Raw genomic sequence first — 21,065 nt, 5'->3', positions numbered from 1 at the left:
ATGCTGCAACTTGCGGTTTCGCTGATCGTGAACCAGAGAGGAGTGGAGCGTGCATATACCGTCCTACACACCGACCACAACCACCTATACCCGTACAACATTATTTATTACTTACTATATAGTTATTAGTTATTACTCATAAAATCGCGCGAATCGCGGCCAACGAAATATTATTATCAGATTAATGCGATAATTAATGCTTGCGTTCTAATAACGAAATCTTTGTCATCGTCATTAACGATGAAGACAACAAGTATAATATAATATAAAAGTAAATACACGAAACGTAAATAGGTACAAGGTCGCCGCGTTCTTATCGTCGCCGTTGCCACCGTCGTCGTCCTGATGGACCGCTCTCTTCTGCATAGGTATGTACTATAATAGTACTGTACGGTATGCCGATGGTGTGCCAAACTATTAACTGACTATTATAAAAATATTATTTACACTCGCTACTATTGCTCGTACCGTACTACGCACACACATGCACACTAAACGTTATGATACGTATTTACTATTGATTTACTCTGATATGCACAACTACCTCACTCTCACTCTCTTTCTACGTCTCTAACAGCCACCGTTGTCGGTTATAATAATTACAATAACGTACCTATGGTAATATCTGTTTTAATATTTATTCTGAACTGTAATACTTACTGCACGCACACACGTCACTGTAGATATTAACGTCCTGCGGACCGCAACCGGCCTTCCCGATGTATGATACTGTTCGTACTTGATTATACATATAGTTACATTAGTAATTAGGTGTATTACGATTTTCTTGATACGTTTTTATTCACCGCCCAACGATTATGAAATATATTTATGCATTTTTTTTTTTTTTTTTAATACAACATAATTTATGTTAATTTTGTTTTTTTATTAATGGGTTATTTTTCGGGTTATTATGTATAGCCAATTTTATTGATCATTAAATTATTGTATGTCCATGAAGTCCTGTATCACCCTTAGAATTTTTATAATCTAAATATCTAAATAAATTTATTTGAATGCGGTTTTTTTTTTTTTACAGCAACAGTAAGAAAATCAGTAAGAAGATTGCAATTGAATGGCATAGTGCCAAAAAAGGTTTTTTTATGTAATTCAGTTTTTTTTTTTTAATTTTCAAGATTTTATCGATTAAATTATTAAAAACAGTTTAAAAATATATTAAAACTGAATGGAAATTAATTGAGTTAAAATAAATTTGGTTTTTGATTCGTAAGAGTGATATGTCTTGTTAACAAAAGCGATTCGTATGCTTTAATCAGTCTCAATAATTGGAATGTGGATTTTAATTTTAAAGTTGATTCATCTGTAAAAACAATTTATCTCCGAATATTGGATTTTAACCAATTATTTATAGTGTTCTATCACAAAACCGTTAAGTTTTTTTTTTATCATTTGCATGAAAAAATAGAAAAAATTTGATTTTATATGGCTTTATTTTATTTTATTGAACATTCTTTAAAAGCACAATTTGTTTACTCCAGCAGTCTTGTCTCCATGGCTACATACATTAATATCGTACGGATAATTTATATGAATATTATTGGCATGGTGAACATTTGTTGCGCTCTTTGGTTTACCTGACTAATTTTGTACATAATTATTACATAATAAATTTAAATTTACATTTTTAATATAATTATAAAATTGGCAAATAACTCAATACTACGTGCTGCTAAATCATACGTTGTATATAGCGTAGATATTAGAATATTTACGTGATTTTATTAATTTTCATTCAATTGTAATGCATATATTTTTTTAAACTATCTTAAAAACTATGATCAAAAATCACGAGAATTTAAAAAACTAAATTGCATTAAAGTTTCTTTAAAACTTAAACAATTAAATTCTAATTGTCAAATTGATTCCTGTAAAATAAATGCATTTAAATAAATTGATTTGCAATATAGGTACAGGGCTTTTGGCCCTTTTGGGACATACATTATTATTAAAGCGCGGATTTTTATGCACTTAAAAGTATCGAAATATGGCATATAATATGCAGTAAAAATAATGAAAATATGCAGTCAAAATTATGAAAATATGCAAAAATATACAAGAATTTTTTATTTATTTAAAATTTACAATAAAACTTATAATAATTAATTACTTAAATACTTAATAATAAATAATTTAGGAAATTTTCTAAACTTAATTTATTTTTAAAATTGTATTTATTATTAAAATTAATAATCATATGCATTTCAAGTTTTTCTTCTGTGAAGTTGTATCATTTATCGATTAACATATTTTTAAAGACTGAGAACGAACGTTTGACGTCAACCGAAGTTATTGGGGCATATTTGAAGCAACTTAGTATTGTCGGATCTTGATAAAGATCTTCAAGATGAACGTTTTCACTTAATAACACTGAATTAATTTTTCGTAGAATTTTCAGACCTTCATTTTTATTGGAAAGCTCGTTTAATTTTGTTGTAAGTGTTACACCTTTCAATCCAGGAATAGAATGCATTTTTTCTTTCGTTTCGTCAATTATTGAAAAGCTTAGATATAAAGTCATATTTCGAGTTTCCAGTTTTTTTTATGACTATTTTTATCACTAAAAATGCCAAATGAATAGATATAAATTTTAAATCATTCTACTTGACAAAATATTATCCTATACATTTTTTTAAATTTTCGCTTCAATATGCAATAAATTTTGAATTTTGTCAAAATATGCAAAAATATGCAATAACCTTCAAATATGCAGAAATATGCAAAAAAAAATTTCACCATTAGCTTCAAATTATGATAATTCGTGGAGATAACTGACAAAAATCCAAAAATATTAAAAGGAAAAAAATATGCAATGGCATAGAAATCCGCGCTCTAATTATTATAGTCCGACAACTAGGCAATAATTTACAATGGCTTTACATATTTAGTACACGGCTTAAAAAAAACATTTTAAAATTTCAAAATATAATCAAGGTGTAATATATTAAGTATAATAATAAATTAATTAACTATACCCATATAGTTTAAATGTATATAAATACTCAAGAAAATTCATTATAACACTATTATTACTATTTATCATAAGGTTAAATACACAATAGATTACGTAATAAACCTATTAGTTAAAATTCATCTTTTTCAATGTTAAACAATATGTACAAACTTATATTAGTACAGGGACTAACTACAGTCGGAAAACATTTTTCAATTTATTATTGTGCTTCGAAAGGTAGATATTATAGTAGTACAACTGCAGATTATTACACGACAACATAAAGAATTGCACTCAGCTCACTCTCACTCTCACTATAACGCCCACTTAAATAAAATTATACATATAGACACAACATTATCGAACTATATAGCTATAGCTGTAAATAACTGCATTGCTTGCAAGTGCAACGAAAACGTCTGAAGCAATCACTACAACCGCCAAAATATAATATAATTTACGAAAAAAAACTCATGATAATAATTTGTATGTATAGATATACTTACATAGTCACTATACCATATATTAATAATTATTAAAAAATAAATATTAATATAGATAATACATTATTTTATTATATTTTTACGTTTGTCGTATAATATAGGTTGGAATAGTCACCGAGACGTAATCAATATTATTATAAATTATAATATTATATATTTTTTTATGAAATTTTCGGATATATCTATGTTCAATATACAACAACTATTATAAGATAATAAAGTTGCAATAATAATAATACTATCTTCTTAGCTAGCATTATGCATATTACATTGATGAAGTTCAAAAAAACAATAATGTTATCTGTTACATTATAGTTAATATAGTAATAAACTTTGGTTAGATACACTTATCTACTATTTTTTGCTTATTTTCTTTCAATAATTCAACTAATTTCATGATTAAAAATACAATACATTATAAAATGTTATGGTAAATAACAATATTAATTTGAATAACATGTATTCATGATTAAATAAATTACTGTCTGAAGACAGGTTTAAAAATATTAAGTAATAAAATAGTATTTATTATAAAGACATGAAAGTATTTTTAAATGTATTTAAGTGTTTGCGATAAATAAATCTATACCAAAGAAGTTCCCTAAATTCATAAAAATATATTTTGATTACCTATTATTTAAATAAAATAATTTTGTATTTTTTAAAGACAGATTTAAGGTAATTGTATAGGTAGACACATGAAAACATAATTAGTTTTATTGAAAATAATAAATTTTGTTCATTTCTACATAATATAAGTATACCTACGAGTAGTTTTGTTTTTAATATTGTTTGCATTACTGTTAAATTAATTATAACTTTCCGTCAAACTGAACTCCTAAGTCCTATAAGTCATACTAATGTAACTTTGGTGACTTGCTTTTTGTAGTTTACATTTTGTAAATATTTTTGAGAAAACCTATTTAAGTTAATCAATGTTAAGTGACATGATGTCGTCATCATTACAAGCAACAAAAATTATTTATATCAGTTTGTATGTCTTTGACATCGTTTACATTTGATATAAATTTTAATATTTTGGTATAATCTGAAATACATTTTAGTATTTTAAGTTTAAACGATTCTGCAATATGCATCGTTATTCAAATCGTCGTTCAATTTTATGACAGAAAAATTAATGCCAATAAATAAATGGTCATCTCGAAGGACTCCTAGCTGAAGTGACTGTCTACAATTATAAAATAGATACTGTAGTCGATACATTTTACCTATTGGGTTCTTATATAGATAGAAAATATGAAAACAAGGCGATTACATGTGCCAATATAATAATCGTAAACCTAACAAATAATATATGCGTATAGGTACAAAACTCGGTTCGACCATTTAATCGATCGCCGAACACATAACATTATTATCGTCATCATACGTCTTATAGTGGTGATCGTCATCGACGACGGCATATCTATAATGACAAATATAAGTATTACTCGTGTGTATTATAAATAAACCTCTCGGGAGGCCGATGTCGCGATCTCGTAATCGGACGGTTGTTACTCAATCGCGCACGGTGGCAGACGCTATGTGGTATGATAATAATAATAATAATAATAATAATAATATAATGATAATTTAACTATATACCACCGTAAAAATAATAATGATACGACGACGACGACGACGACGACGTGAAGGCTTAATTAGTGCGTGGCGGGGACGACTTTCCCGGTGACGGCAGGCAGAGGACCGTGCGCGGCGCATGTCGCATTACATTTTACCTATACGCGACGTGCTGGATATTCACCAATACGTCCCCAGTCCCCAAAACGACGCAGTGCCCCCCCGAACGCTACTCGACATCGCGCTCACACAGCGTCGACGGCAGCGACTGTGCCGGCGGTCCGTCAACAGTACCTCGAAGACGCTAACACCAGCAACAGCAACAGACCAACACCGGAGCACCAGCAGCCACAATATTTTTTTTTTTTTTTATACTAGCGAAGGTTGTTCATGATCGCATTACACAATCGTTATTAATTTATTATTAAAATATCGTTTTATCGACTCGCCGAATCCGACTTCGCCGTGCTGTATTTAGCACATCATATTATTATAATATAGCAGTGGCGCGTTATTCGTCCACGTTTCGTTTCTCGTGTTGCCATTGCGCATTTTTCATCGTAACCGTGACACCGGAAACGCGAAATATAATTATTCAAACCACCCCTGCAGTGCAGTCCCGAGGGCGGTAATCCGCACTCTCGCACTACCGTCGTAAGTGTGATACATATATATTCATAATAAAATACGTTAATACGTTTTTTTTTTTTTTACTCGCACCGCTCACTATAATTACCACACACGCATCAGACATGATATTATTATTATACCCATAAATTATTTTAATCACTTTAATTTACCTATTATATCGGTCGGGTTGGGATTTTTATTTGTCCGGACAGCATCATTTGGCGTTTGCAACAACGTTTATCGTAGTGACACGCCGCCAACGATGAGGACCATCGGCAGCAGCAGCACAAGCTGCAACGTCGTGATTTTAACGACCGTCGCGCTAGTCGTCGCGACCGCGGCCTTTGAAGATTTCAACGCCGCTGTGCCGTCACTACGGGTAAATAATAATATTATCACTGTTATAAAATAATAATTATTATTTAAGGCTAATATTGGTCATGTATCATTATCCCATTATGTCGTATATACAATGTATATATAATACGTATATTTGCATTGATGGTACGTGTGATACTATATACTACTAAACATTTATAAATTTAAATATATGATAACAACAATAAATTGTATTAATAATATTGAAATATATATTCACGGTGATAAATACCGATGAGGAGTGCAGCTTTACTAATAATTAAAAATACAAGTATAATAATAAACTAGATAGGTACTATAGTTTACGAGAATATCTCGTGATGGAAACGTTCTCAATATTATGCAAAATAATATTAGATTTGGAAGACGATTTCGTTTCGCCCAATTGCAAGGGGGTCGTTTTTAAAGTGCTTAACCTTCTTATGACATTCTCGTATCATTGTACTATTTTATGGAATAGGAATTATAATGTATATAAGTATTATCAGCTCTAATATTTTGTAGATTTTATTTAGCGTTTTTTGCTCTATTTTGACAAAAATCACGTTAAAAGAATTTAAAAAGCTTTGTACATTATGCTTAAATTAATATATAAAATCATATTTATTTCAATTGAATACTATATACTATAGTTAATCTATAGATAGTATGTATATGTACTAATTGAAGACAAGTGCGTTGATTTCACTTTTTATACACTAACGAAAAAGTCTCTCGTCCCTCTATACAGCACCCCGGGAATAACTCACAAAAACTTTGTCGCACACGTAATTGTATTATTAAACGATTCACATTAAATCAATAAACACATGTGTAATGTAACACATTCGTAATTTCTGTAATCCAGTATATGTCGTAATTCGGGAAAAAGGTAAACGATTAATGGTAAAAAAAATAACGTGTTGTAACGAACATGAAAAAAAGTTACAAATTAAAATGATTTAACGAATTATTTTTTTTTTTTTTTTAACAATTTATAGTAACCGCTACGAAAAACAAATTATTTATAAATAATTTTTGTAATTTTGTAACAACCGTCCGTTTTTTATTTTATTTATTTATTTTTTCGGTAAGGCAGTTGAAATTTAATCATCTCTCTGGATTTTCCGACCGTAGCAAAACGCTGCTTTTGCACTTAGATTAATGCGGTTGTGCAGTATTAATATGATAATAATATACAATGACAATGACACGGGCGCGCGCGTACAATAATTTTATTCGTCCGATCAATGATATAATAATAGTAATAATATTATAATATGATATTATGATAATACGAGCATAATAAATTGATAATGTTATAATATTCGGCGGCGGCGGTCATCGTCCGGCACAGCGACGGCGGGGCACGATTTTATAATCACTCGCTTCCCAATAAGTGGTTCAATGACGACCGCCGCGGCTCAGACCCGTCGGTGCGTACGCGCGACGGCGATCCAAGGTCGCCTGCCGGCTATCTGCCGATCTGTAGTGACCCACATTCACCGAACCGTTGCCGATGCTCTTCGCCGACGCCGTCATCGTTCGCGCGCGCCGCCGTACCGTAGCTCCTCGCTCCGCGCGCGATGTACCTGGACAACAACGTCACTGTCGCTTTCGCCGACCGATCGTTGCTTACCACCTGGCCGGGAGAACGGCTGATTATAGTGTGTGAGTGAGTGAATATATGTGTGTGTGTGTGTGTGTGTATAATCACACGTATCCAGTTCCGTTGTTGTAGGCCAAACGACCGTGTTGGACGTTGCCCGAGGGTAGTGGCGCAAGCAGAAGGGCGTAAAAATTAAATTTTAAATTAAATATCATTATTTTTTTAATTGCCCAATAGCATTGCGTTTTTAATAATAACACCGCAGTTCGTTATCACCATTATTATTATTATTATTATTGTTGTTGTTGTTTTAACTGTTATCAATGCGAGAAATAATCATTTCAATATCGTTTCAAATAATATCGTTCGGTGTTATTATTATAATTAATTTTTTTTTTTTTTTTTCATGGTAAAATTGTAATTCTAGGTTCTCACCTAAGGGCGGCCCTGGTTAAAAACGATTGGGATATTTAATGCTATACTACACAGTGTTGTACCCGCGTCATACGCGCAATTTAATATAATAGAAACGAGTATATACTTATAATAATATTGCTAATGGTAACTGTACAACACCTTGTGCATGCGGTTATTATAATATACACTATGTGGTATACGCGTGTTACAATAATTTTTATTCCTCGCATAAATCATAATATTACACGAGCTTATGTATTTGTTGGAACGTATACGTCTCGCGGTACCTTCAAATATAGAGTAGTAACAAATTGCTTACTCTTGAATTTTGAATGAAACAATTTATGAATAAACTATAGGTTCAACTCATATGTTATAAAATAAAAATATACAATCGCAAAGTAGAATAGAAAAGTTACAGATATAATATGATACCGTGTTACATAATAAAAAATATTCAACATAATTATGTTTTGCCGATTACAAATAACAAGTCGGCGCCTAACGGATTTAGAATTTTGAACAATATTGGTCAACCAAGAATTTTTAAATTAATTTACAGACTAAGATGACAGCGCATTTTTAATTAAAATAATGTATTGGACACCGATGTGCAGTAAATACATAAAAAAGAATGGAATAATGATTCACGTTCTAAAACGAGTTAAAACTCAATAAAAATTATTACAGTCATAACTCGTTTGTTAGCAAACTAACACGTATTTCCACCCAGTGTGTGTACACTATATACATAACATAACAAAATTATTTAATGCACAAAGAAACTGAAAGTGGTCACTCGTTTTAGATCGCTACTTTTGCACAGATCAGTATTGTACGATTAGTTTAAATTTGAAAGTTATATAATAAGTCGACTCGTTCATAAAATAGTTTTAATATACACAGTATTATACTGTTATATCAGTAAATATTAAATATTTATAAATAAAATGAATAATCGCTAATACGTTTAAATATAGTATTTAATTTAATAAAAAATATGATGATTTAATCAAGACAATTCACTAATTGTCATAATTAGAACATGCTTACATGCACGAACTATATTTTCGATTGGATTGAAAAATATGGTCAGATTACATACATATATTTTAGGTATTCAAATAAATGGTATTAACAAAAAATACCATAAATGTTTTTTTTAAATAAAAATTATAACTTCATATATTTTTTAGAATTATTTATAGTTACTTAATTTAATATCAGTACCTACTTTAAATTATTATTAGCTGATTTACAATAAACTATGGGTTTTTTATTTTCGTTTATACATATTATAATATTGTGTATTGTTGTACGCATGCTTTTTATTAAAAAATGTATTTCTTGTTGCTATTATTATAACAGAAAATTCTTTTATGATAATATAAACATTTTTAAGCACTTCTCAGTTGTATGTGAGTAATTTTTTTTTCTTAATGGATTCATATACCTAGTTCTTATTACTCTATAAGCTAGATAATTGACAAATCATCAATTTTGGTTTACTGTTTTCAATTATGAACCTTTTAAATTAGAAAATTTATTTAGAATTTTATTTTAAATAATATAAAAACACTTCATTTGGATATGAGAGCTATATATTTATATACTTTGTATTCATCTTTTATTAATTTAAATCAAATTCGAGTGATTCGACAATACATTTTTAATAATAAGAACTACTTGAATCTATTGAAAAATTCAGTTGATTGTATTAATGAAACAATTAAATTCTAAAGACATTTTAAATTATTATAAATTAAGTTTCATAATAAATTAAAAAATTATACCTATTTGAGTTTTTTTCAAATTCAATTTTATCAATGGATAATAATTAAACAAAATTCCTTAAGTACGACGAAAATACTTAGATACACTTTTTTCCATTGCATTTTTTAAGAATGTAGTATACATAAATAATTTAATAGATATTTATCAAGATTATTGTTGGTATATCGTATACCTATTATCATTACTTATTATTGAAAGTAGGTATAATTAGCTATTCCAAAAATTATCTTTTCAATGTAACAATAATTGCAATTATAATTTGGATTAATTCATAAGATTTCTAACATTGATATTTTCTAAAAAAAAACTTAGTGATGAAAAAAAAAAATTCATAATTTTCCTAGTGAAAATTTTTAGCTTGTACAGTTGTACCTTTCAGATTCAGAGTTTGAAATTAATATTATCTTTACTATTTATACGTTGTCGTAGGTTTAATAGTTATTTTATTTTGACTAATTTTCAAATAATTCATAGGCCAACCTCAATGGTGAACCACAGAAGCAACTACTGCGTGAAACTAGATCTTTAGACGTCATCACTCGGTTAATAGGTAGTAGCAGTGGGACAGTGGCTGGATCATCATCTGCTGGAACTGTAAGTCATGAATTAATTATGTTTCAATATAAAAAATGTATGTTTATTTAAGTCTTCAACTGTAATTTAGGTGAAATTTTACTAATACACAATGCGTAAATGCGTATACACTTTTAATATAAAATTAAAAAAATTATCACGTTACAGGTGGACGGAGGAGCAGCTTCAGCACCGGCCAATGGTGGCAGTGGCAGCGGATCCATACTAAATCTAGTCGCCCCGTTGGTGGGCAGCAGCAGTGGCGTAAGTTTTATAATTATAAATAATACATTACCACCTGAAACTTACTTATCCACTACGTACATATTTAATTCATATCTGTTTCTTTATATACGTATTTGATATAGAGCGTCAGCGCTGGATCCTCAGGAACCGCATCCGGTTCAGGAGATGTCAGCAAAACCGACGGAAGTGGGCCGGACTTGGCTGGTCCAAATGGTGCCACTGGTGGCAGTAGCTTTTCCAGTATTCTATCTCTTTTGGGACCCATATTGGGTAGCAGCAGTGGTAGTGGTGTAAGTTTCTATTATACAAGATGATAATAATAATATATTATTAGTTATTAGGTACGCGCGAGCGATTTTGTAGTAAAACCATTATAGTTTATATTTACAATTTAAGATTTAAGCAAGTTGTAATTAGGTTTAAATAAAAAAATAAAAAATATATATATATTATAATTTATAATTATAAATATAAAAGTATAATATTTGTGTAACCTAACCTGGTAGGGTAATGGTGGTGATCCAGGAGACAATGGCAGTGGAGGTTCCGAAAGTCCAGCTGGTTCTAATGTCTTGAGTTTGTTGACCGGTTTATTAGGTAGCAGCAGTGGGTCAAGTGGTACTTCATCTGGCAGTGGTGGCGGTGGTGCTAGAGATTCGTCAACAGGCGGTGCAGGTGATGATACGGTTAGTAATTTTTACTAATAAATACATATAATCTATTATTTAAGCGTATTATTGTTTTATAAATATAGAAATAATTGTGTGTTATTATATGAGTATTTGAATGTGTGTGTACTTAGGGTGCCGGAGCAGGTAGTTCAGGATCTAGTAGCATATTGCAACTGATTGGGCCACTGTTAGGCAGCAGCAGCGTGAGTACTTATTTTTTTTTTCGTAATAAAATATACAACACTGTAGGTATGTATTTTAATGTTACAGTTATTTAATAGATTAGTTACTATGTATTATACCACATCAGCAGTAGCACTGTATTATTATTATAATTGTAAATTAATATCCGTTACAGCAATAGTAGTAGTGTTTAGAAATAGCAGTATTTGTAAATTTTTATATTTAACTTAAACCAAAACCTAAGTTGTGATTTTTTGACATTTTACTATTATAGTGACACGCCAAAATGTATAGTCATCGACGCGTTTGAAGTACATAATAGTAGACAGTAGTATTGTAATGCAAATTCATCAATGGTGTTATTATGTCACCGCGATTGAAGTGACTTAAAATATTGATACCATAACTACAAACACAATCAATCCTAACATCGTGCCGTTGTTTCATTGCATGATATTTTATATGTACTTATCACCAAAAGTATCAAACATCACCGTATTAGTAGTCTTTAGATTTGTATTTATATAATATTATAAACACGTCGGAACTAACACAGTGTGATTTTCTATCACACATGTGCGTGTATAGGAAGAGGAAAACTCGGATCCTAGAGGAAGTCGTCACAACGATGATGACTTAACGGACGATACAACTGACTACTTAGGTGATGGCAGTAGCAGTAATACCATTGACATAGACGTTAGAAGTGGCAGTCTTAGGAATTCGTTGAAGACGCCATTATTTATCATGAGAAGTAAAAGGGCTGTACCAAAAAATATGGATGGTGAAATCGATGTTGACGATTACGATAACGAAGTAGATGGACCATTGAGTGATGATAACAATAATAATGCAATGACGAATTCAACGGTGACAAATGGAAATGGAACTGAAAACATGATGGCTGTGGCAGTACAAAATAGCGAAGGCGAAACAGGTGCCAGCAGCAGTAATGAAAGTGATAGTAATGAGGGGGGAGGGGGGAGCTCAAATTCTGGATCAATTATTGAATTAGTTGGTCCTCTTTTAGGTTCATTGAGTGGCGAGGGTGGTGGTATTGGAGGGTTAGATTCCGGAACAATACTTGAATTGGCTGGACCTCTTTCTGGAACCATAAGTGGTGGTGGTGGAGGTGAGGGAGAAAATGAAAGTTCAGACTCCGGATCAATACTAGAATTGGCTGGTCCCCTTTTAGGTTCATTAAGTGGTGGGGCTGGTGAAGGAGGTTCAGATTCTGGATCCATATTGAATTTGGTTGGACCACTATCTAGAACATCAAGTGGTGGCAGAAATAGTGATAGTAATGATGACGACGAGCAAGGTAGTGGTGATAATGAAAAGAAGAACAATGATGGTGACAATGGAGGGTCATCAAACTCCGGATCGATAGTAGAGCTTGCTGGACCATTGTTAGGTTCACTTAGTAGTGATAATGAGGGAGGTTCAGATTCTAGTTCTATATTAAATTTAGTCGCTCCATTATCTGGTTCATCTAGCGGTGGTGAAGGAAGTAGTGGTGAATCGGATTCTGGGTCTATTTTAAAACTCATCGGGCCGTTATCTAGTTCATCGAGCGGTGGTACTGCATCAGAAACAGAAAATGGTAGTGGTGGATCTGATTCAGGATCTGTCTTGAATTTAGTCGCTCCATTATCTGGTTCATCTAGCGGTGGTGAGGGAGGTGGTAGAGAATCAGATTCTGGGTCGGTTTCAAAAACTACTAAGAATTCAGTAGCGAAAAGTCCGATACTAGCCAATTTGTTTGCGACTATCTTATCGCAATCTTCTGCTGGTGCTGCATCTGCGTCTGCCTCCGCATCTTCATCATCTTCTACATCACTGGCTGTGGCAAGTAAAATAAAAATATATCGTGTGTACACAAAGACGGTGATTAAATATAATTGTACCGTTTTACTTCTTACCATACCTTACGATTAGGACTTAACTTAATTAAAATAATAAAAATGCCTTACTACCCATTTAAATATTAATAATATTGTGCTGCAGTGGTTGAACGGTACTGATACGTACACATGGTATAATACACAATTTAGGTACAAAAAGTTATGAGCTAAACTTATTTAATTTCATAATTACTTTATAGGGTGGAAACGGTGGTGACGGTGGCGATGGTACCAACGGTGGTGCCGGCGGTGGTTCCGACATTTTGGGTTTCTTAGGATCGAGCAGCGGTTCTAGCAGTGGAGGACCTGGGGGAAATGGAGCCGCTCCAGCTTCTGCCACCCCGGTAAGGAGGCGTCAGATCGGAGACTTTTTTCTTCGACCATTCGCAGCAAACTCTAACGAGCCAGATGTCACGTACACACAATTGTTAAACGACCGACCCCGGGACTTGCGTCGCCGGTTGTGGTTGTAAATCACTTGTGGCAGCGGTAACGGCGGCGGGAGTAACATACACTCGTTAAATAGTACCTAGTATAATAGTAATTGAACACCAACACCAGCTAAAGCTCACTTTATATGTATATATATATATAATAATAATTAAACTGACCGACAATAAGCGTCAACCAATGTTTAGGTCATAATAATTGTCGTTTATACGACGATGGTGCGTATATTTATACATAATATACATAAATAAAATGTGTTAGAAAATTACGAATTAACGTACGGATAAATCAAATATGGATGGCGACAACGATGATAAATTTGATACGAAAAATATTTTCGTCACATCTGTACCACTCATCGAGTACCCTCTTAATCTTTCACGCATTCTCTCTCACTCTCTCTCTCTCTCTTTATATATATAGGTATATCTCTGGTTATATTATGTTATATTCACTGATGCATAAATTATACGAAAGTTTTCAAACTTGTTATAAAGTACAGAAGCTGGTTGTATTTTTGAGAGTGAACGCTTGCGTTGAAATGTTGATTTACTAATTCCATATATGCATAATTTATATGCTACACACTTATATATGCAGAAATTTATTAAAAAGAAAGTAAAGTAAAAATTATTTTCATAGCATTATAGAATAATATACTATAATATGTAAAAAAAAAAAATATGATATTGTGTTTTAGGAAACATAATACCGATTACTTTGTAATTATTCAAACGGTGAAATGGATAAAGATCAAACATTAATAAATACATTTTCGATTTTAATTTATCACAATTTATACAATTTAATTGTATACGTTTTGTGAAAAAAACTCGACTCGCGAGACTTACAGTTTAACTAACGGACTACTGTTTTCTCGAATACATTAAAAATTCATCACTAATAATATTTCTAGTCTTTCGTCGTCGGCGTCTGTTTTTGATTGTTCATCCGTATGTTGTTTTAATAAATTATATTTAGTTATCAAACCTATATAATGTATATTTATAATATATATTATATGTTTATTTATAAATTTATTAGTTAAATTTAGCTTATATAAACTTATTTGTGTACACGCATGTATTATGTATGCACTATGTATGTGTGTGTATACAAACAAAACGCCATATTATCATTGTCATATACACTTAAACATCATCGCATTATGTTCTTTTTTTTTACAATTAATATAATTTATTATAAGACTTAATAATAACGGTAGTTATGACTTAATGAGTTAATGATTTGTAGTTGTAGTAATCCACACATATTATACATCAAAATCTAGAATAGTATAATGGTAGCGGTTTATAGTATTGAATATTAATTTATATTTTTTGTAATACAAGTAGACCGGTGGTAAAAATAATTATTGTAGTCTTAAATAATTTTAATATTATTTTGCATAGTATACTGTACATACTATTATAAGACGGGAATCAAAACGCGATATGATGAATAGGACTAATTAGAAAAAAAATGTTTTGTTAAAATATATAATGTTTTAACAAAATCCTTATCGTCAATATTGTCGTGTAGCTATTAAGTATATAATAATTATTATAGTGTGTATAATCATAGATTAAATATATTTAATATATTTAATCTATGGTATAATATAGAAACCGCATGAGTATTTTATTTTGTGTTTGCACGTATTTTTACGTTCTTATGTCCTCGATCATAACTCCAAATCCTTTGTGCCATGAGCATTATGATTATGATTAATTTTATTTTCTACTACAAAGAAAATAGAACAGAGAACAGTAGTCATAATAATGGCAAAAAAACAGTGCACCTCCATCATTACCACACCACGCACTAACCATCAAAGGTAAACCGTATAAGTAAAAACTGTTATCAACGAAGTTTTACAAATGCAAATTACAATTACACATCAATGAATAACGGCTGGTGGATACAATATTATATTATTTAGTTAGATATTTTTGATACAAAATAATATTTACTTTTGAAATAAATAAAAATGTTATTATTACCTGTATTTAATTACATGAAAGTGATAATGGTGCCGTGTTTTTGTTATTACATACAACTATATATATTTGCCGATTTTTTAGGAGCAGAAACCAATGTGGTGCAAAAAATGTGGTCTATTGACAGCTATTAAGGATGCTTTTATGGTGAGTATTTGTCGTCTGTATACGCGCATAGACATTAGACAGAAATAATTCATGTATTGTACAATAATTGGTCTTAAACCATTCAAAATTATTTCCATCTATATATAATAATAATTAATACGCTTGTATACTGCTGGCTGCACGATCTATTTAGCATTTCTTATTTGATAAAATAGGCATACTCTTATTCAAACTACAGTACAACATACTTCAAATGATATAAATATCTAACACTGAAATTATCGTTGATTTTATACATACTTTTCAGTGTACCTAGAAGCAAGATGCTTGAAAAAAAATATAGATTAAAGATAATAGATACATTAATTTGTACCTATAGATAAAAAACACAATAAATGTTCATGATTTGATTTTTCATTGATATTAATAGTTTTTTTAAAATATACTAAGTAAATACATTTAGTCATTTAGATTCTAAGTAGAATAATAAGGGTATTGTTTTTTTTTGTCTAATAAAAATTGAATCTAGTTAGTACTTTGGGAGAAGAAGAGAGTCAAAATTAAAACAATAATTTTCAATATAACCTGTAAAAACTAAAAACAACAAAAGAAATAAAGCAAGACAGGAGATTTTACTCAAAGTATTTAACAAAAATTTATAATTTTCGGTGTAATTCAAAAATAAAAAATCATAGATGCTTGTATTTTTCAAAATGTGTTTATCATAACATTTTTTAATTTTATATACATGATGTTAAAGTCTTAAAAATATTTTGATTATTTTTAAACTATTCATAGATATTTTCGCTTTTTTTTTGTTAACTATAAATTTCAAAAAACATTAACACAAATAAAAATATACACTATTATATTTATAGCTGAGAAAAATGCTGCCAATTAAATACAAAGTTCTTAGATTTTTTTCATTTACCAAAATATTTAAAATACAGTCATGATATTTTTTGAAAGCGTTTAAAGTTAAAATTTTGGAAAAATGCATTAAAATCGAGAATATTTATTAAATATTTCTTAATAGAAAGATCATAAAAACATTATTTCTTTTTATATTTAAGAATTTAAAATTTAATACACAAGATTTCTCATTAGTTTTTGTATCATCTATGAAAAAAAAAGGTTATCGAAAAACCACGTTAATCTTTTATGACCATTTAGAAATTAAAATACAAGCTTTTATGACATTAGATATTATATTATACTTTTTACTAATTCAAAATGTTTGATATTTTGTTGTAATTTAAAAACAAACAACTGTAGATACTTGAAATTTTCACCAAATATTTATGTTAGCACTTCCTACAAATTTAATATATCCATTACAGTAATCCACTTAGCATCTACTTATTGTATAATAGCAAACTGGTACCCACTAACCCACCAATTTTTCAAAAAATAATTCTCTAAGTTGTTTTAAAGTAAAATATAGTTCTTAGAGTTTATTTAACCTAGTATAGTTATTAGCTTTTAGTTATAAAAACGAATCTACATAATGTAAAATACTTATAATGTGTGTCTTATGGTAAACGAATCTCATTTTATATAAACTTAATCATAATACTATATCGTATAGAGAAACGAATGATAATAGTATATATTTCTTAAAAATATAGGTAATTAAAATAATTAGATTTACATATATAAACATCTATACATAGACACATCTGTGCAACTAGGGTAATATTTTATATTATGTTCTTGAATTCGATGAAAAATAAGTATTTTCAATATTTGTTTTATTAAACAAATATATCGATTATCAAAATATCGTACATAATAATTTACAATTAAAAATGTATGGCCTTGCTCAAAGTAAGAATTAATTTCTATGATCATCTTATCATAGCATTATACCACAGATTTATAATTCTATTCTGTAACCATATATTGACTTTATTAAATTGTGATTACTATAAAATAATAAGGAAACGATTAGTATTGGTTATATTTATATACATTTATTTAAAATAATTTTCTCAAATTTATTCAATATGGTTTAATTACTTTAAGTTGTCATTATGTTGTCAGTTTCCTATGCAACACCTGAGCGCGCATTTTCTTCTATGAGACAAATAAATACTTACCTAAGATCTGTAATGGATCAATAAGTTTCAACAACTTATCTACACGGAATATTAAAAAAGATATAAAAATCGATCCTAAGCAAATTAAACAACAATTTACAGTCGTGAATATAAGAAAAATAAAACTTAATTCATTTATTAATAATAATTAGTCTATAATGTACAAATATATCATTGAATTTTATACATAAAAATTATATTAAAATACATTTTTGATATCTTTGTACTGACTGTTCTTTTAAATGTGTGGGAAGTGTAGATAAAGACACCCCAGGGGTCACCTTTTGCATAACATTGAAGAGACGCTTTAGCCCCTGTATAGGACTTTGTACTAGTTGCACACACACTATTTTCTACGCTCGTCGCTCAATATTAACATATATATTTATTACTTGAATGAATTATTCATGTTTTTATTTTAGTTTATTAAGTCCACCCCCTCCGTAGTGAAAAATAAATACAAGTGTATTATTTGAATACTGACGTATAGTAGATCGACGTATTCGAGAATTCTGTTACTGGACAACTTTTCTCTGCATGTTACAAAAAAAAATGGTTAAAAAATAAAATGGGCACCGTCGGAAAATTTGATTATTACACACGTTGCTATGTCGCATAGGTACCGTAGATATCCTATAAAATGATGAAAACAATAAAAAATAATCTTCATTTGTATCTTTTATATTGACGTAAAACAATTTAAAAAGATACAAAATGTACGAGAGAAAAAGACGTATCTAGATACTGCTGCTTATCCCCGTGAATGCAATAATTGATGGCCATGCAATTACACTTGCGCATATGTATCGAAATAAGAGGCTAAGCTTTTAATGCTCGATGATTGATTGTGGACGACTGATTCGACCGCAGGTCGGTAGATATAATTAAAAAGCTTAAATCGGATGTCCAATAATACGCGGTAATACGCGTGACGAGGGTTTTAAGGTCCTGGCAAAAAATTTAAGCACAAAGCACAGGGCACCGACGGCACGGCTTACATACGTCACGCGACATTAGACACACCAAGTTCACATTGTTCGTAAAGTAAAAATCGTGTCGTTTCGACAATGTTCACGGATCAATATTATACGATGTGCCGTAGGTTAAGATGAACGCGTTCTTCAAGTCGTCGTCGTCGCCAGTCCCAGCGCCGAGCGGACAACAACGTCTCTTGTCGGCGTCTCCGTGGACGGATTTAATGATGCCGCCGCAGCCCGCTCCGCCACAGTCGTCGTGGAGGCCGTCGCCTGCCCCGTCGTATTGGTGGTCACCTCCTTCGTCGTCGTCGAATTGGTGGTGGTGGTGATGACGAACGTATCGTACGACGAACAAATCGTTGGGACATAAAAAAAAAAAAAAAAAAAAAAAAAAAAATGACATATAAAGCATATACACAGGCTACGTACCCGCAACACATTACGTTACGTATAATATTGTAATAATTGGAATTTTAATCGATGCGTAGCGCTATATTACATTACTAAATAATATAATATAATTATTATTTTTAAAAACGATTGCATTCTGTACACGAATACGCGATTTAAGTACACAGCGGTATAGTACGATTCGAAATAATGTAATATGTACTCGCAATAAAAATATCATTGTATTTTTAAAATGTCCATAAACATATTTATGTAAAATATTTTTTTATTATTATAATTATTATTTTTCATTCAATATTTTTATTTTTAGACCAATCTTAAAATAATTATTTATATTTATATATACATGTTACATTCAAAGTCCGGAATTGTACATTTTGAAATTTGTACAATGATTTTTGTACACATTGCGAAGTGTACAATGTTGCTGTACAAATTAACTAGATTGTACAAGTTGCGTTATACAATTCGCGATGTGTACAATAATCACTAATCACTGTACAAATTCCAAAGTGTACAATTGTTGTACAAATCATAAAATTTAAAAATATATTCTAAAAATTACAATATAATAACTGTTATGTTTTAAAAGTATTTTTTTAATATTACATATTACGTATTGCTTATTAGTATACCATATAAAAATAGATATACCAAGTCTTTACATATTAATATACTACAATCATTGAACAAATTACAAAATTTAAAAATATATTATAAAAATAAGAATTTTTCAAATAAAAAAAATATTATTATAAAACTACACACACACACACATATATATAGTATCTTCAAATACTTAATTTATTATTTTTTTATAATTTTCTTCATTAGCTATGACCATTGAATTTACACTTAAATTAATATTTTTAATTTTTTCGTCAAACAAATTTTTAAAATTAAGATTATTTTCATTTTCACTCGTTTTGCCTGATTGTATAATACTATAATCAATCTAATATAAAATAAAATATCGGAGCAGTTTCGCATACAATGCACTAGTCCGTACTAAAATCTGTTTAAATTATATTTCTGAACGACAGTATCGTTAAGTCGATTAGATAAAATTTATCATTTTTATTCTATTATACGTTTACTATATGTTAGATTCGAGTCTATGTGAAAACCGCGAAAAAAAAATCGCGAAAGATTTTAGCAGCGAAAACACTAATAGCGAAAAGTAAGAAAACCTATATATAGGTACGTAGAATAACGTATATCTTTATAGGCTATTTGATAAAATATATATTATAAATAGGGCTGGGATTATAACTTATCTAATTTATCGGCGAGATTACGGTGTATAATTTAATTTAGATTCTAGATCTAGAGTTTCCACCACTTTTAACTGTAATACATTTGTTTTTTTTTTTTACTAGTGGTGTTCGCGCAAGTTTTCGGGTGCTATGAAATAGAAATTAGAGACTCCTCTTCCTGAGGTCAATGGTCCCCTACAATATGTTATTTTGAGATCAATTGTCCGATATTAAGCTTTGATTAATAGGTCAACGGCCGTCAGAATTAGCTATCAATTTGGAAATACAAAAGGCCGTAAAGATTACATACAAGATATCTAGCCTT

General features: G+C 30.1%; 2 protein-coding genes across 2 annotated transcripts; both read left to right on the top strand.

Annotated features, from left to right (window-relative positions):
* The first annotated feature begins 5,249 nt into the window (after window positions 1-5,249).
* Window positions 5,250-14,922, top strand: LOC112603191 (uncharacterized PE-PGRS family protein PE_PGRS46-like). Its single transcript, XM_025351665.1, has 8 exons — window positions 5,250-5,709; window positions 5,898-6,064; window positions 10,337-10,456; window positions 10,604-10,699; window positions 10,804-10,971; window positions 11,188-11,367; window positions 11,484-11,555; window positions 13,640-14,922. Exons 2-8 carry the CDS (start codon window positions 5,948-5,950, stop codon window positions 13,910-13,912), a joined length of 1,026 nt encoding a protein of 341 aa, XP_025207450.1. The 5' UTR covers window positions 5,250-5,709; window positions 5,898-5,947; the 3' UTR covers window positions 13,913-14,922.
* A 957-nt stretch (window positions 14,923-15,879) lies between these two features.
* LOC112603176 lies at window positions 15,880-19,402 on the top strand. Its single transcript, XM_025351634.1, has 3 exons — window positions 15,880-15,912; window positions 15,974-16,036; window positions 19,199-19,402. Exons 1-3 carry the CDS (start codon window positions 15,880-15,882, stop codon window positions 19,400-19,402), a joined length of 300 nt encoding a protein of 99 aa, XP_025207419.1.
* Window positions 19,403-21,065: the final 1,663 nt, after the last annotated feature.

Source organism: Melanaphis sacchari, unplaced genomic scaffold (assembly GCF_002803265.2).
Source record: "Melanaphis sacchari strain LSU unplaced genomic scaffold, SCAv2.0 Contig9_pilon_pilon, whole genome shotgun sequence".
Lineage (NCBI taxonomy): Eukaryota > Metazoa > Arthropoda > Insecta > Hemiptera > Aphididae > Melanaphis > Melanaphis sacchari.
Note: the sequence above shows the minus strand (reverse complement) of the source record. Positions and strands in the feature narration are given on the sequence as shown.

Coding starts and splice junctions, on each gene's coding strand:
- LOC112603191 (XM_025351665.1), top strand. CDS start 5,948: ATGAGGACCATCGGCAGCAGCAGCACAAGCTGCAACGTCGTGATTTTA. Junction 10,700..10,803: donor TGGTGGGCAGCAGCAGTGGC/GTAAGTTTTATA, acceptor TATTTGATATAG/AGCGTCAGCGCTGGATCCTC. Junction 11,556..13,639: donor CACTGTTAGGCAGCAGCAGC/GTGAGTACTTAT, acceptor ATTACTTTATAG/GGTGGAAACGGTGGTGACGG.
- LOC112603176 (XM_025351634.1), top strand. CDS start 15,880: ATGTTATTATTACCTGTATTTAATTACATGAAA. Junction 15,913..15,973: donor CTGTATTTAATTACATGAAA/GTGATAATGGTG, acceptor CCGATTTTTTAG/GAGCAGAAACCAATGTGGTG. Junction 16,037..19,198: donor CTATTAAGGATGCTTTTATG/GTGAGTATTTGT, acceptor GATGTGCCGTAG/GTTAAGATGAACGCGTTCTT.